This window comes from Monodelphis domestica, chromosome 5 (genome assembly GCF_027887165.1).
Source record: "Monodelphis domestica isolate mMonDom1 chromosome 5, mMonDom1.pri, whole genome shotgun sequence".
Lineage (NCBI taxonomy): Eukaryota > Metazoa > Chordata > Mammalia > Didelphimorphia > Didelphidae > Monodelphis > Monodelphis domestica.
In genome coordinates, this window is record NC_077231.1 from 59,631,286 (window position 1) to 59,647,767 (window position 16,482).

A 16,482-nucleotide genomic window follows, 5' to 3' on the forward strand; every position below is an offset into this window, starting at 1 on the left:
AATATTTGCCATCTCCAGCAAATCAATGAGGGATTTTTGGACAACATTCAGTTTATAAGCAACCAACAAATTAATATTCTTTCATGAGGTCTAGGGCTGATATTCAGGAGTCATAAAAATTTGCACTTACCCCCTAAATTTATGATGATACTATAAAACAGACAGACATTAACTTACACAGTCCTCATAGCTTTCCACTTATTTAAGTGCTTGTAAAGATCTTTCTCAAACCAAAAACAACTGTGAAAAAAACCCTATATTTTCCCCACCAGAGGGAAATCCCAGGCTCTATAGTACTCCCAGAACATGTGGAGCTCTCTCTACAGGGAGTAGGGAACCCTGGGAAGACTAGGAGTTATACTCAACTTCAGGTGAGAAACCAGACCACCCTGTCTTGGTGCTTAGGTGCTTAGATGCCTGAGATCTGTTCATATTCTCCTTCTTCAACTAAAGGGCTTTTTTGCCCTGAGTTTCCTTGGGTATTCAGCGCTACAACAAATGAGCACATGGCCCAGAACTAACAGGGTGCTAGTCCTCTCCATTTCTCTTCTAGACATAAGCTTAAGTTTTTTGGATTTCTGCAACACAGAGATTTCCCTAAGGGAGCCTTGAAACACATAGAGTTTTCCAAATGGATATTCCAAGTCATTCGTCACTAGGATGGGGATTATTTTAAAAGAAGTCAGACAAATTCACTGAGACCTCAGAAAGTTGTTATGTGACTCCAAAGAAATGAAGTATTTGGAGGATTGGCTAGTCAGGGTTTTGAGGATATCATTTATGCCTTACGCCTAGAGTCCATAAGCAAAGTAGATCAATTATTTCATATTAAGATGAATAGGTTTGCTCAAAAAAAAAGTAAAAAATGAATATGGGCAAGCTCCTATAGTTTAAGCTAAGCACAAGTATTCTAAGAGCGCAATACCCTTACTACTCATATTAGCCACAATACTTATAATGGACATGGTCTTGTAATAGACATCAGGAGCTAGGCATTCAAGAAAACAAAAGCTATTTTTTAAAAAGTGTTATGGACTCATAAGGATGCTGAAGACAGAAAACAAACAGAAAAATGACTCTTCCAGTTCAATAAACAATAATGTGGAAGTGACTCTTATGTGTCTGAATCATTTAAAGATATACTAGTTTTTGCTGTTGTTTGGTCACCAGACAACCCAATTTAGGATTTCCTTGGAAAAGGTAATGGGGTGGCTTACCATTCTCTTTTCTAGTTCATTTTACAGGAAAGGAAACAGAGGCAAATAGGATTAAATGACTTGTCTAGGATCATATAGCTAGCACGTGTCTGAGTTCAGATTTCAACACAAGAAGATGAATCTTCTGGAATCCAGATCCAATACTCTATCCAATGTACCACCTAGAGGCCCCAATACTAGCTGAAATTTACATCATTTATATAGTTAAATTTACATAATACTTTTCATATTTCATCATATCGGTTCTTCACATCCATCCTAGGAAGAGGTATCATGGACATTTTGTAGCCCTAATTTTTTACATCCTCCCCTTCCATCTTATAATCAATACTTTTTATTGGTTCCAAGGCAGAAGAGTTGTAAGGGCATACAATGGGTTTCAAATGAATTGCCCAACATTACACAACTACAAAGTCTCTGAGGTCAGATTTGAACCCAAGATCTCATGATTCTATGCCTGGCTCTCAATCCCCAGAGCCATCTAGCTGTCCTAACCTACTTTTTTTGTTAACAGAAGAAGAAACTGAGGATCACAGGATTTGGATGACTTCTGATCTTAGAATCATTTTTTTCCTACTCTACCACACAATATATAAATGTTTGATAATATCAATATGACCTCTTTCAAATTTGTAATGAATAAAGCAGGCTTTTGTTAATTTACTTTAATTCATCTACTAAATTAACTAAACATGACTTTGCTCATAATATTTGACTAGATTGAGCTAAAGTAGCTTTCCATCTCTTCTAACATAGAGTTTAAGGAAAAAAAGAGTGAAGATAAGAAAATGCTAAGAAATGCATAAAGTACAGGGGGATTTTTTTCTGATATAAACCCAGCAATTTAGTTAAGAAAAATCTGATAGGTTTTGACAATAAAATTCCATATACTTTTAGTGCTAAGAATGGCAAGAGGTGTCCATCTTTATCATTCAAATTTCCATTTCTAGTTATTAGACAAAGAAAAATTCAAATGTGTTTTAATGTAGATGAAAGTCAGGCACAGTAGATTAAATGCTGAGTATAAGGGGGTTACAATGGTATTGTTCACAAGGTTGTTAATTTAGTTGAAAGACAGCTTTTGAATTGAAAACCATAAAATCTTAGGTTTTAAAGGCAGTAGAATATAACTCCTTATGTACTAATCTTTGATGACAGCATGCTGGCATGAAGAATGTTTTTTTTTTCCCCCCTAGCCACAATTGACTTTAGAATTTGGAGGAAAAGTATTGCTACTAAAGGATTAGAATTTTTCAAAATATAAAAATACCTTGATTTAAAGGGAACGCAATTTTATAATTTCATAGACAGTCCTTTCTTTGACTCACTCCCACCACCAATTCTTACTTGAATTTTCAGGTTAGGTCTACATAGTGCTGTTGCTACCTTCAGTTCTTTTTTTTCACATTTGAATTAGTTTATTTAGCCAATTTAGAACATTATTCCTTGGTTACAATAATCACATTATTTTCCTCCCTCTCCTCCACCCACCCTTCCTGCAGCCAAGGCACAATTTCATTGGGCATTACTTGTGTCCTTGATCAGAACCTATTTCCATGTTGTTGGTGTTTGCATTAGGATGTTCATTTAGAGTCTACATCCCCAGCCATATCCCCCTCAACCCATGTATTCAAGCAGTTGTTTTTAATCCCCCAGTGTTTCCTCTGAATGTGGATAGTGGTTTTTCTCCTAGATTCCTGCAGATTGTTCAGGGACACTGCCTTGCCACTAATGGAGAAGTCCATTACGTTCAATCGTACCACAGTGTATCAGTCTCTGTGTACAATGTTCCCCCCAGTTCTGCTCCTCTCACTCTGCATCAATTCCTGGAGGTCGTTCCAGTTCCCGTGGAATTCCTCCACTTTATTATTCCTTTGAGCACAATAGTATTCCATCACCAACAGATACCACACTTTGTTCAGCCATTCCCCAATTGAAGGGCATCCCCTCATTTTCCAATTTTTTGCCACCACAAAAAGCCCAGCTATGAATATTCTTATACAAGTCTTTTTCTTTATTATCTTTTTGGGGTACAAATCCAGCAGTGCTATGGCTGGATCAAAGGGCAGACAGTCTTTTATCGCCCTTTGGGCATAGTTCCAGATTGCCCTCCCGAATGGTTGGATCAAATCACAACTCCACCAGCAATGTATTAATGTCCCAATTTTGCCACATCCCCTCCAACATTCATTATTTTCCTTTGCTGTCATGTTAGCCAATCTGCTAGGTGAGAAGTGATACCTCAGAGTTGTTTTGATTTGCATTTTTCTGATTATAAGAGATTTAGAGCACTTTTTCATTGCTTATTATTAGTTTTGATTTCTTTAACTGAAAATTGCCTATTCATGTCCCTTGCCCATTTATCAATTGGAGAATGGCATGTTATTTTTATACAACCAGTTTAGCTCTTTATAAATTTGAATAATTAGACCTTTGTCAGAGGTTTTTGTAATGAAGATTGTTTCCCAATTTGTTGCTTCCCTTCTCATTTTGGATGCATTAGTCTGTTTGTACAAAAACATTTTAATTTGATGTAATCAAAATTATTGATTTTACATTTTTTTATTTTTTCTAGCTCTTTCTTGGTTTTAAAGTCTTTCCTTTCCCAAAGGTCTGACAAGCATACTATTCCGTGTTCACCTAATTTACTTATAGTTTCCTTCTTTATATTCAGATCATTCACCCATTCTGAGTTTATCTTGGTGTAGGATGTGAGGTATGGATGCAAACCTAATCTCTCCCATACTGTCTTCCAATTTTCCCAGCATGCTACCTTCAGTTCTAAGGATAACCTGTAGGCACCTGTTCCTAAAACTAGGGCTTCTAAGGCCCTACCAGTGTGCTTCTCATTAATAGTCAGCCAGATATAGAATGAGACATGTATTTTGGAGCATGGCCTTTATGAGATTGTACATATATATAATGAGAGGTTTGGTTTTCTGTTTTTCTTTTTTCTTCCCCCACTCCCAGTGGTGGGGAGAAGGTGGGAGAGAAAGTACATGCCTTATTATTTGAAAGAAAATTATTTTCACTATAAAACATCTGATAATTGTTCATTCAGACTCTGTTTAAAGTCCTACATCACAGTGATGGAGCCCCTACCACTTCCCAACACAATCTCTTTTTCTTTTGGATGTTTCTTAATTGTTAGGAAAATTTTTCTTGACAATAATCTAAATTTTTACCCTCAATAATTTCCAATTGCTCTCAGTTCTGGCCTCTGGAGACAAAGAGAATATGTCTAATTCTACTTCTTTATTAAAATCCTTCAAATATTTGAGCACAGCATTTCGGCCCCACCTGAATCTCCTCTTCCCTGGACTACATATCTCTAATTCCTTCAACTGATTCTCCTGTAACATGGATTCAAAGTTCTCCTCTTGGATGCTTGCTAGCATATCAGTGTTAGTTCCAATTTCAAGTCAGATGAAATATAATACTAATTACTTTTGGTAACATTTCAGTAGCAAAACTTTCCTATCAGCTGATTTCTCTTCAATTAAAATGTCTTTCTGATTTTCTGCTTGAATTAGCAATCATCTGTGGTGGATAAGGTTGAATCCTTTTATTGCTGCCAAATGGAAATATTCATTGTATTAGTTGGAGGTGTCAAGCAAAGTTTTAGGGGAAATATGAGATAATCATGGATTCTTTGTCAACTTGTTTTTCAAAGAGCATAAATTTAGAAATGGAACTGCCTTAATTATTTAATTTAGCTTTTTCATTCCACTGATAAGCAAACTGAAGTTCAGAAATGTTAAATAAAAAGTCACTCTTGGGGGCAGTTAGCTGCATTGAAAGTCAGGCTTTAAGATGGGAGGTCCTGAGTTCAAATCTGAGTTCAGACACTTTCTAGCTGTATGTCCATGGACGGGTCACTTAACCCCCCATTGCGTAGCCCTTACCTCTTTTCTGCTTTAGATCCAGTACACAATTCTAAGGCTTAATGTGAGGTTTTTTTAAAAAAATAAGTCACACTCAAATATTCATAAATTTGTGATCTTATACATGAGCAAGTTTCTTCTATTGATTCAAACTGCAATTCAGGCAACCCATCTATGCCTATCCGGGCCACACAACTCCTTTCCATGTTTTCCTAAAATTTTGCCACATGGGGCTGATTAATTCATTATTCTGAAAATCTTCCTTTCTACCAACATAACAGGGGCACCAATGGAGCCCAATGGTTGTCCACCTGTCATTCCTTGCTCTTGTCATATGTCTAGTTCACTTCTCTTTCTGTTATCTGAAGTGGCAAAAAAGAAAAGTCTTTCTGACATCTGCATTCTTTGATAACTGAGGCATATAAGTTGTAAATACCAGAACTGAGATTCAACCCCAGGTCCTTGGACCCTTAAATTTAGACTTTTTAATACAATATCCTGTTTTCTCACTTAATTTTATGAGTCACAGGATTTTTAAAAAAAATGCAAATATTTCTCATTGTTTGGGATGTTTAAGAGCTTTATTAACTATATTGCTTTTATGTAGCCATAGTGCATCATCAAAACTTTAGTAATTGGGAATAGACTTCCCTTTAGATTGAATGTTCACAAGAAGATAGATTTAGAGCCCTCAGAACATTTAGACGTTATCTCTTCCAACTTCTTGATTTTATAGATGAGGAAACCGAGACCTACTGGCATAGTGAAGCACAATGACTTGCTCAAGGTCACAAATATTTGGACTCATATTTTAAATTCCTTCTTTTCCTACAATACCATTTTATCTCTCCTTCCCAAGAGTCTGAGTTTTGATGACCAGCAATAACAGGGTCAGTATTTTGTAGTATCATCACACACATACATACAGATACATATACATGGAGATGATAATATACTATGTTGTTAATACTGAATAAGAAAATATTCTGTTGCTTGGCTATTTCTTTGTGCTTTTCATTTAAATGAGTAGTTTTCACTAAATATATTTTATTTCCTAATTTTGAAGCATGGCTGAACACAAAGGAAAATGTTATGTTCCTGAGAGCTGCCCGTGCCTCTGGAAGGACTGGGAATATCTTTCAGGAGAAGTGATTTCTACCCCTTGTTATACCTGGTAATGAATTTCAATGATTTCACTGTGGTTTGCTTAAGCATTTCTGCTGCCAGCATTCTCTGGCTGATAGTTATTGAATCTGGCTGCTGTCTTCACGTCCATCAAGAGAGATGCTAGCATGCCTGGGGTCCCTTCTGAAACCTACTGATCAAGTAAAAATGGAAGGTTCTGGGAAGTGACAAGGAAATCACTGGTTATCCTTCTACTTATTTGTTTAGCCTATCATAAAATGATGAACAGTTATAAATCCAGATGTTTTTGGAAAAAAAAGTATCAGCGTTACCAATAACTATAATGGTTGCTAGCAAAAGAACAACATAGCATTCCTTGGCACGTTTTCTATTTTTTAAAAAGGGAAAAATTAGTATGACATAATTTAAAGAGAATAATATTTTTCTAAAGTAGAACAATGGGACAGCTAGTTGGCTCAGTGGATGGAGGGCCAGTCCTGGAGACTGGACATCCCAGGTTCAAATCTGACCTTTATACTTCCCAGCTGTGTGATGCTGGGCAAGTTACTTAAACCCAATTGCCAAGCTTTTCTTGCTCTTCTGCCTTGGAACTAATACTTAGTATTGATTCTAACACAGGATGTAAAGGTTTAATTTTTTTCCTAAAATATAAATAGAATGACTTCCAAAATATGGGCATAGATTTGCAGATTGTGAATAAGATCATGTACCTGATAGGAATAAATTGACTAATAAAGAAAATATTGTCGAGGAATCATTAATGAAACATTTCACAAAAGACAGCAAACAGGGTTTCAGAAAGGAACACAGACAAACAGAGCCATTTTAGTAACTTCGTTTTTAATTCCTAGGGTTAGAAATCGAACTCTCATTCATTAGGTTTGGGCCACTTTTCCATAAGAAACTCTCTCATCCAATGCAAGTGGATGTCTACTCTACAACTTATAGCCTTGGAAAGCTACCCGAGAGTTAATGACTTCTCTTGGGTTGTCTGTACTACCCAGGTAATATTTGCTGACTGCAGAACTTAAAGCTAGGTCCTCCTGGATTCCAGACCAGCTCTCTATTACAATACTTAATCTCTTTTGTGTTAAATTCATTATTCACTTAAAATTCCCTGTATACTTCCAAAGTTTGCAGTTTTATTTTCAATTTTCCTTTTTGTTTTTCTTTAAATGTTCACATTTTATGACTTTTAAAGTTCATAATGAAAAGTAAATTAAGAAAAATAATTTTGCTGCTCTGATCCTTCCTTGTAGCATGCCAGTGACCTTGGGATTGTGGCAATTATTCCAGCAGACTGCATCCTCTTAGAAGCTCTAACAATCTGGAGAGACTTTGAGTATGGATGCAATAATGTCTCTCATTGGGACAGCGTGGTCGCACAGTGGATAAAATGTCAGACCCAGAGTTACAAAGTCCTGGTTTCAAATTTGCCCTCGAAAACTTCCTAGCTGTGTGACCCTGGGCAAGTCATTTAATCCCAATTACCTAGACTGTGCTGTTCTGTTTCAGAAGGGGGGGATTTTTTTTTAAATGTCTGCCATCCAAGTCCAGTAGGATCTGGATCCATATTACAATGTGCCTTTTGTTGGAGCATTAGCTTAGCTCAGTTTACAGTGTCTCATTACCAGGTGAGATACTCAGTGGAGGGTTGGGGAAAATTTGTTAACCATACTATCTCCTGATTTCATTAGCTCTAGTGAAGGAAGGTCCTGTATTAATGAAACCGTGGACACTTTAAGCATTGATGAAATATGAAGTTTCTTCTGGCTGTTAGTCCTGTGTTCAATTTCTGGTTCCATCACTTACTTCATTTGTGACAAGGGCATCATTTCAGAAATTATTCTGATTTTATTAATTCATCTGTCCCATAAACACAGTAACTCATAAAGGGAAGGGTTTAGAAAATAAACTTTGACTTAAACCACTAATGTTTATACTGATTTGAAGAACCAACAATGAGAAAGCTTCTTTAGAAGGTCAATAACATTGTTGCTCTCGCAGTGTTTGTCGGCGAGGGATGTTCAATTGCACTTACTACCCATGTCCCGCAGTTTGCACAATTTATGGGGACCGTCATTACCATTCTTTTGATGGCCTGGAATTTGACTACGTCAGTGATTGCCAAGCTTTCCTCGTCAAGGTAGGTGAATAACTGAACTTCTGCGTTTATATTTATGCCAAGAAACCGGTTCTAATGAATGAGAATTCCTGGTCCACAGATAGTCTAACTATTTGAACAAAGCCTACAGAAAGAGGAGGCCGTTGAGTCAATTTCCCAGATACATCTTTATATCTATTTATTTTTATAATTTAAGAATAAGTAGAAAAAGGGATGAATTCTTTCTTGAATTGACATGATTTAAAGCATAAAATAAATGTTTTTCTTTTTGATGAGAATGTATCTGAGATACATCTCTTTATAACTAGGACAGTATAGCACAAGAGACAGAGAGCTGGCTTTGGAATTGAGAAGACCTGAGTTCCTTTCCCACCTCTAATGCCTCTGGGCACTAGAACTCCATGTTCTAGGCAATTCTTTCATACTATAAATTGAAGGGAGAGTGCCAACCTGAATTGGGTAGAGGGAGCTTTCTTATTTGGGAGTTTCCTATGCCAGTGAAATCACAGGTCCAATCTCGATTTGCATCTTAATTTGTATACCCATACTTAAATTATAGATCTAGTACACACACACACACACGTACACATACACACACGTACACATACACACACGTACACAAAATATCAATAAGAAAAAGTTAGTGTGTTAGGCTAGATAACTTAGCCTTTCCTCTCTCGGATTTTCTTACTTTCACTCTTTCTATATTTTATAAATAAATTGCCAAAAATAATTTGGAATTTAATTAAATTTCTAATGATAAATTTAGTCCAACCATTTATAATTTTATCCCTTACATTCTGCCTCTTGCAATATCGACACACATATTGTGTATGTCTTCGATTTAATCGACAAAGGGAACTTCTATGGAGGAAATGCCATTGCTAATATAGAGCTTATGTGTCTAAAGAATTACTTAGGATATTGAGACATTAAGTCATTTTTACAGGGGTCCCAGGATCAATATGTGGTAGGAACTAAAACCGTGCTCTTCTTGATGCCAAGGAAGCCCTCTATTTGATGTGCCATGATGTCTCTCAAACTACAATGTAGCAGTACTTTTTGCTTTGGAGTCTTAAATTTGGGTGTGTGAATAACGATACAAGTATATAACCATGGGGGGATAGACTGTTGGGATTTAGAGTTAAGAAGACCTGACTTCAAGTTCTACTTCTGACACTTTATAGCTGTGTAGCAATGGGCAAGTCATTAGCTTCTTTGAATTTGTTTCTTCAACTGTAAAATGGACATAATATCCATTATGCCTATTTCAGAAAAGTTATTGTGAAGCTCAAATGTGGCAATATATATAAAATATTCTGTAATTGTTAAAAGATTATATTGTAATTATTACTAGTATTAAATATTTGCTCTTATAAAATATAAAACTATAAACTAATCCCTATTTTAAGGCTAAAAACCAGGAAGGATGTCTTTTATGAACTATGGAAACTATATTTTTGGGGAGAAGGGCCAAAGCCATGATTTCATCAGTATGGGAACTCTCTTCACTGTTGAAGATTGTCAAGTTGTCTATAACTTACTCTCCATGTCAAAAGATAATTCTAGAAATGTGAGTCTTTTAAGTAGTTGGATGGCACAGTAGGTAGAAAACTTGGCCTGAAATCGAGAAGACTTGAGCTCAAGGTAAGCCATAGATACTAGCTGTGTAGCCCTGGGCAATTCACCAAACCTCTGTCAGATTTAATTTCTTCAACTTTCAGCTAGAAATGATAATAGCATCTACCTCCTAGTGCTCTTGTGAGTGTAAAATGAGCTACAATTTGCAAGGGGCTTTGCAAACCTCAAAGTGCTCTATAAATGCTAGTTATTATGTGGTTGAAATGCCAGAATCGGTCATTGGTAAACAGCACAGATAGTTTGAACTGTAATACCATGAATTTGATGAAATACTCTGTAATCCCTGAAATAGAAATCCTGTTGAATTACTGAAATCACTGCATTTTATTTACAACATCTTTGGCTTCAGTAATTTAGGTTAAAAATGGAAAATCTGTGCCTGGAGAAAGTGATGAAAGTGTCTGCACAATAAGTACCTAACCTCTCGCAATATAACCATGTAATGAACTTCCAGATAAATGAAAACTTTTGAGATTGTTGCCCTTTGTGTCAGTAAAGAACTTTTAAAAAATTCTAGTTTATGTGTATCATCAGATAAATATGCTAATTGTCTCATTTGAAAATGATTGCAATTAACTGAGAAGTGATCATTAAAGCCTGCAACCTCTCACTCTTTTAATAACGCCAATGTGTTAAGACTCCTTCAACCAACCTGATTTTTTGGGGTGCTTTATTGTGAGTGATTTTGAATTTCTTGTAAAATGAGCCACTGTGAATGGTGGAGTTCTAAAGTTCAAGAAGTTCTTTGGCAGTCACATAATGAAGCAAGATGGCACGTTGCCTGTAGCTTTTCATCCAGGGAATAACAAGACCCAGGTGATGAAAGTACACCCTGTGAGTATTTGTATAATCAGAACAAGCCTTGTTTTAGCAAAGAGAGGTGCAACATTACAATGTTGAATCTTCTTTCAAGGCCTAGCTAGACCTTAAATCAAGAGCAGATACGTTTTTGAAATTTCATGGTTCCATTGGAACTCCTCCTTGAGAGATAACTAGGGACTGGCTTCTTGCCAAATCAGACCTTTCCTCCATCCTGGTCCTCATCCCTTGACCTCCTGTGGTACTTGACCCTACTGACTACTCACTCCTTGAAATTGTATCTCCCCTCTTCCTCGATGATATCTGGTAAGAGGGTTGGTAGTAAGTAGTCAGAGGGAGGACAGAAGAGATGGTTTGGAAAAAGCACCGTAGGGAATTGTAGGAGGCAGATGAGAAGAATTGGCAAACCATAGTCAAGGTCTGCCCTGAGGAGGTGAAAATCTGCTTGAGTTTGTGATTCTTTTAGCAGCCATAGAACAGAACAAATAGTGTAATCAGATGTTAATAGTTATTTAGCCATGTATTTTCCCAGATTGGAAATAGAGAAGATCCATAGAACTGGATATTACTACTTGTTAGAATTCAGAGTCAAGGCTGGTTTTGGAGAGGTAAATGGAGCTAGACTATATTCCACTTACACCAAATAGATACATATATGTGTATGTATATAGATGGACTTTAAAATGTTTTTCCCACATTAGAATATGAATTCTTTGAAGGTGGGGAGTATGTTTTTGTCTTTCTTCACATCCTAAGCATGTCGACTGGTACAGAGTAAGCCCTATACTTAAAGCTTGTTAACTGACCAGGTGACTGAGTAAGGAAAATGGACTAGGAAAATAGTTATGGGTTATGGGTCATGGGTCTAACATTTCAATTACAAGTTTAATTAGAGTGAGATAATGGAAGGTTTAGGAGGATGAGATATTGTAATAGAACAGCAAAATTCTAATTCATGGAGGGAATATAATTGTGATAAATATTTAGGTGTAAGATAGGATAATATCACAATTGAAGTAGGAGTTGGAGAAAGGGGCTTTTGGAGTTGAGGATATTGGGGAATTTTATGGTCAAATTGTCAAAGGGATGGTCAATGTGAGGATTGATATCCCTAAGGATGAGGAAAGGGGGTAGGAGGCAAAGGAAGAATATGAGCCTGAAAATAAAATAATTGAAAAAGTTGGAAAGATGACCTGGAGGTTGATCAATGAGAGAAAGATGAGCATTGAGCTTCATTATCCCAAAAGAAGAAAGACCATTGATGAAATGTGGTAAAGGAATGTTTTGGAAGAGAAAGCGGGGGAAAAAGAAGCATATTCACCTCCCTTCCTAACCCTGTTAGTAAGGAGGAAGAAAAATAATTGGAAGGATGAAGAACTGGATTTCTTTTCAATTACAGATGTGGAGGTAATGAATATTTATATACAACGTTAGCTTTGCAAAGTACTTTACAAAGATTATCTCATTTAATACTCAAAACAACCCTGGGACTTGGTGCTATCATTTCTTCCATTTTATAAGTGGGGTGACCAAAGTGGGAAGAGGTTAAGTGTCTTGCCTTTAACAGTTAAATGAGTCTCTACTGATAAAAATATTATATTTTATGAAGTTTATTAAAGATTATTAGAAATCAAGGAAATAAGAAAATACAAAATAAGAAAAGCACGTGCCTAGGGCTGATTAGCCCATTCACAATTCACTTACTACATCTTGCATGCAGAGTAGAGAGACGCATTTGCTTTGAAGTGGAAGAGAGAGCACTTGGGAGGCAGAGAGCCCTTTAAATACTAAATTGTGTTCTCACACTCAGGTGAGGACTCAGGTGAGATTATAGGGAATTCTGGGAAGTACCAAGGACTTCTAGGGATTGAAGTCCAGGGTTCAAATCTCCATTTTACATCCTCCTGTGATCGTATTGGGAAACCAGTTTCCCCAAAAGGATCATGGAAACATAATCAACTTAAAGATTACAATAATTTGAGGATAAGAGAAAAAAAAACAAAAGCGATGATTACTAGGAGCATTGACAAAAAGCCAGTTGGGGACAGTCCCCTTTGGCATAAGAGTATACATACAAATTAAATGTTCAATCAATCACACCCAAAATTCATTCTTGATCTTTCTCATGCAGCTTGTGGTCTGTGGAGGCATCTTCATGGTGTCTTCTCCAAATAGTTCAGTTTCTGGAGTTGGAGAGGTAGCATGTTTCTTAACCTAAAATTTCTCTCTCAAGGAATTTAAACTATGCAATTTAAAATAATAATAATAATTATACATTCCTAGGGTCACATAACTAGTAATGAGGCAGAATTCAAACTCATTGACTGTCCGTTTTTGACATTTAGCTCTTTTGATGGTGTCAGAGGTTTTGCGAAATTGAGGGTGTCAAAGTACACAGCAGGATAGGGTAGGACTTGGATGAACCAGGTCAGATTATAGTGGGTGGTATACATGTATATGGAAAATGGATGAGGGTTCGCCAGTTGGCAACCTTGGCATACTACTTTATATCTAATTTGATTAGACTGGACAAGAAAGACTGGGGAATATCCACTGCCGTAGAATGAATAGGTGGAACTTGAATGCAGATTGAAATATACCATTCTTTACTTGATTTCCTCCATGAACTTTTCTCTAGTGTAAGCAATATGTCTCTTGTTTCACAACATGGTAGACAGGGAAATAGGAATTATACAATATACGTACAACCTATATAATTACTTTCCTTCTTGAGGAGGGGGGATAGTGGAAAGGAGAGAAAAAAAAAGAATGAGGCACAGATTTTTGAACATAGCTAATGTGAGAATCTGTTTCCCTTAGATAATCATATTTATAATATTTTTACATATTTATAACAAATTGTATATATTATATTATGATGTCATATATTTTATTATGTTTTATATAAATAAAAATAAATATGTATGCTTCCCCCAAAAAATGAAATATGGGAGGACCAGTAGATGGATGTGGCATATTGTTTCAATCTAGTACTTAGAAAATTTATCTGTCCCAGATATGTAAATAAAACTTGGAACACTGACATTTTAGTGTGTTCCTTCACAAAATTATTTCCCACATGTCTTTTTGTCAGTGATTGAGGGAGCTGGACTTCTGAAAAGTTGAGAAAGATTGTTTTTCTGTAATTGCTTCCCCAGGGTTCCTTTGGTCTATGATTATAGATGAAGACATTAAATATGTAGATTTATTGATGTAATTCTTTAGAATTTTATTTTTTTCTGAAGAATACTTGAGAAAAAGTACCACTCCCCATTGAAACATTATACTTTCTTATTTTTAAACAATATTTTATTTGATCATTTCCAAACATTATTCATTAGAGACAAAGATCATTTTCTTTTCCTCCCCTCCCCCCCACCTCTCCCATAGCTGACGTGTGATTCCACTGGGTATCATATGTGTTCTTGATTCAAACCCATTTCCTTGTTGTTGGTATTTGCATTAGAGTGTTCATTTAGAGTCTCTCCTCAGTCATATCCCCTCAACCCCTGTAGTCAAGTAGTTGCTTTTCCTCAGTGTTTCTACTCCCACAGTTTGTCCTCTGCTTGTGGATAGTGTTTTGTCTCCTAGATCCCTGCAGATTGTTCAGGGACATTGCATTGCCACTAATGGAGAAGTCCATTACATTTGATTGTACCATAGTGTATCAGTCTCTGTGTACAATGTTCTCCTGGTTCTGCTCCTCTCACTCTGCATCACTTCCTGGAGGTTGTTCCAGTCTCCATGGAATTCCTCCACTTTATTATTCCTTTTAGCACAATAGTATTCCATCACCAACATATACCACAATTTGTTCAGCCATTCCCCAATTGAAGGGCATCCCCTCATTTTCCAATTTTGGGCCACCACAAAGAGCATAGCTATGAATATTCTTTTTTTTCTTTAAATAATATTTTATTTGATCATTTCCAAGCATTATTCATTAGAGACAAAGATCATTTTCTTTTCCTCCTCCCCCCCCCCATAGCCGACGCATGATTCCACTGGGTATCACATATGTTCTTGATTCGAACCCAATGCCATGTTGTTAGTATTTGCATTAGAGTGTTTATTCAGAGTCTCTCCTCTGACCTGTCCCCTCAACCTCTGTAGTCAGGCAGTTGCTTTTCCTCGGGGTTTCTACTCCCACAGTTTGTCCTCTGCTTATGGATAGTATTTTTCTCCTAGATCCCTGCAGATTGTTCAGGGACATTATACCGCCACTAATGGAGAAGTCCATTACCTTCGATTGTACCACAGTGTATCAGTCTGTGTACAATGTTCTCCTGGTTCTGTTCCTCTCACTCGGCATCACTTCCTGGAGGTCCTTCCAGTCTCCATGGAATTCCTCCACTTTATTATTCCTTTGAGCACAATAGTATTCCATCATCAACATATACCACAATTTGTTCAGCCATTTCCCAATTGATGGGCATCCCTTCGTTTTCCAAATTTTGGCCACCACAAAGAGTGTGGCTATTAATATTCTTGTACATGTCTTTTTCCCCATGATCTCTTTGGGGTACAAACCCAGCAGTGCGATGGCTGGATCAAAGGGTAGACATTCTTTTATTGCCCTTTGGGCATAGTTCCAAATTGCCCTCCAGAATGGTTGGATCAGTTCACAACTCCACCAGCAATGAATTAATGTCCCTACTTTGCCACATCCCCTCCAGCATTCACTGCTTTCCTCTGCTGTCATGTGAGCCAATCTGCTAGGTGTGAGGTGATACCTCAGAGTTGTTTTGATTTGCATCTCTCTGATTATAAGAGATTTAGAACACTTCTTCATGTTTTGATTTCTTTATCTGAAAACTGCCTATCCATGTCCCTTGCCCATTTATCAATTGGAGAATGGCTTGGATTTTTGTACAATAGATTTAGCTCTTCATAAATTTGAGTAATTAAACCTTTGTCAGAGGTTTCTATGAAGATTTTTTCCCAATTTGTTGTTTCCCTTCTGATTTTAGTTACATTGGTTTTGTTTGTACAAAACCTTTTTAATTTGATGTAGTCAAAATTATTTATTTTACATTTTGTGACTCTTTCTATGTCTTGCTTGGTTTTAAAGTCTTTCCCCTCCCAAAGGTCTGACATGTATACTATTCTGTGTTTACCCAATTTACTTATGGTTTCCTTCTTTATGTTCAAGTCATTCACCCATTTTGAATTTATCTTGTTGTAGGGTGTGAGGTGTTGATCTATTCCTAGTCTCTCCCACACTGTCTTCCAATTTTCCCAGCAGTTTTTATCGAATAGTGGATTTTTGTCCCAAAAGCTGGGATCTTTTGGTTTATCATATACTGTCTTGCTGAGGTCACTTGCCCCCAGTCTATTCCACTGATCCTCCTTTCTGTTTCTTAGTACCAAATTGTTTTGATGACCGCTGCTTTGTAATATAGTTTGAGGACTGGGACTGAAACATTATACTTTCTTATAAAAAGGCATAATATTTTTTTCCCTAATTAAAATTAAAACTTTTGTGGAGGGATCCTGGCTTTTACTTAATTTCTATCCACTTGCTTCCCAGAGCCAGGGTTGTATATGCAAGGTACTTAATAACTATATTTTTGGTTAAATCATTTCATGCAATCATGTCATAAATGAACCAACTGACAGTTGATTACTATTTGTAAGGAATGGACAGGAG

The 16,482-nt window shown here is 36.6% G+C and overlaps 1 protein-coding gene across 2 annotated transcripts in view; it reads left to right on the forward strand.

The window, feature by feature from the left end:
* The window catches only part of OTOGL (otogelin like), a 256,085-nt gene that overhangs the window by 104,619 nt on the left and 134,984 nt on the right, over positions 1–16,482 (forward strand). For both annotated transcript variants that reach the window (XM_016425678.2, XM_056798553.1), the window contains 2 exons: positions 6,168–6,275; positions 8,255–8,393. In XM_016425678.2, the coding sequence (XP_016281164.2) occupies positions 6,168–6,275; positions 8,255–8,393 (247 nt within the window). The remainder of the gene's footprint in view (positions 1–6,167; positions 6,276–8,254; positions 8,394–16,482) is intronic.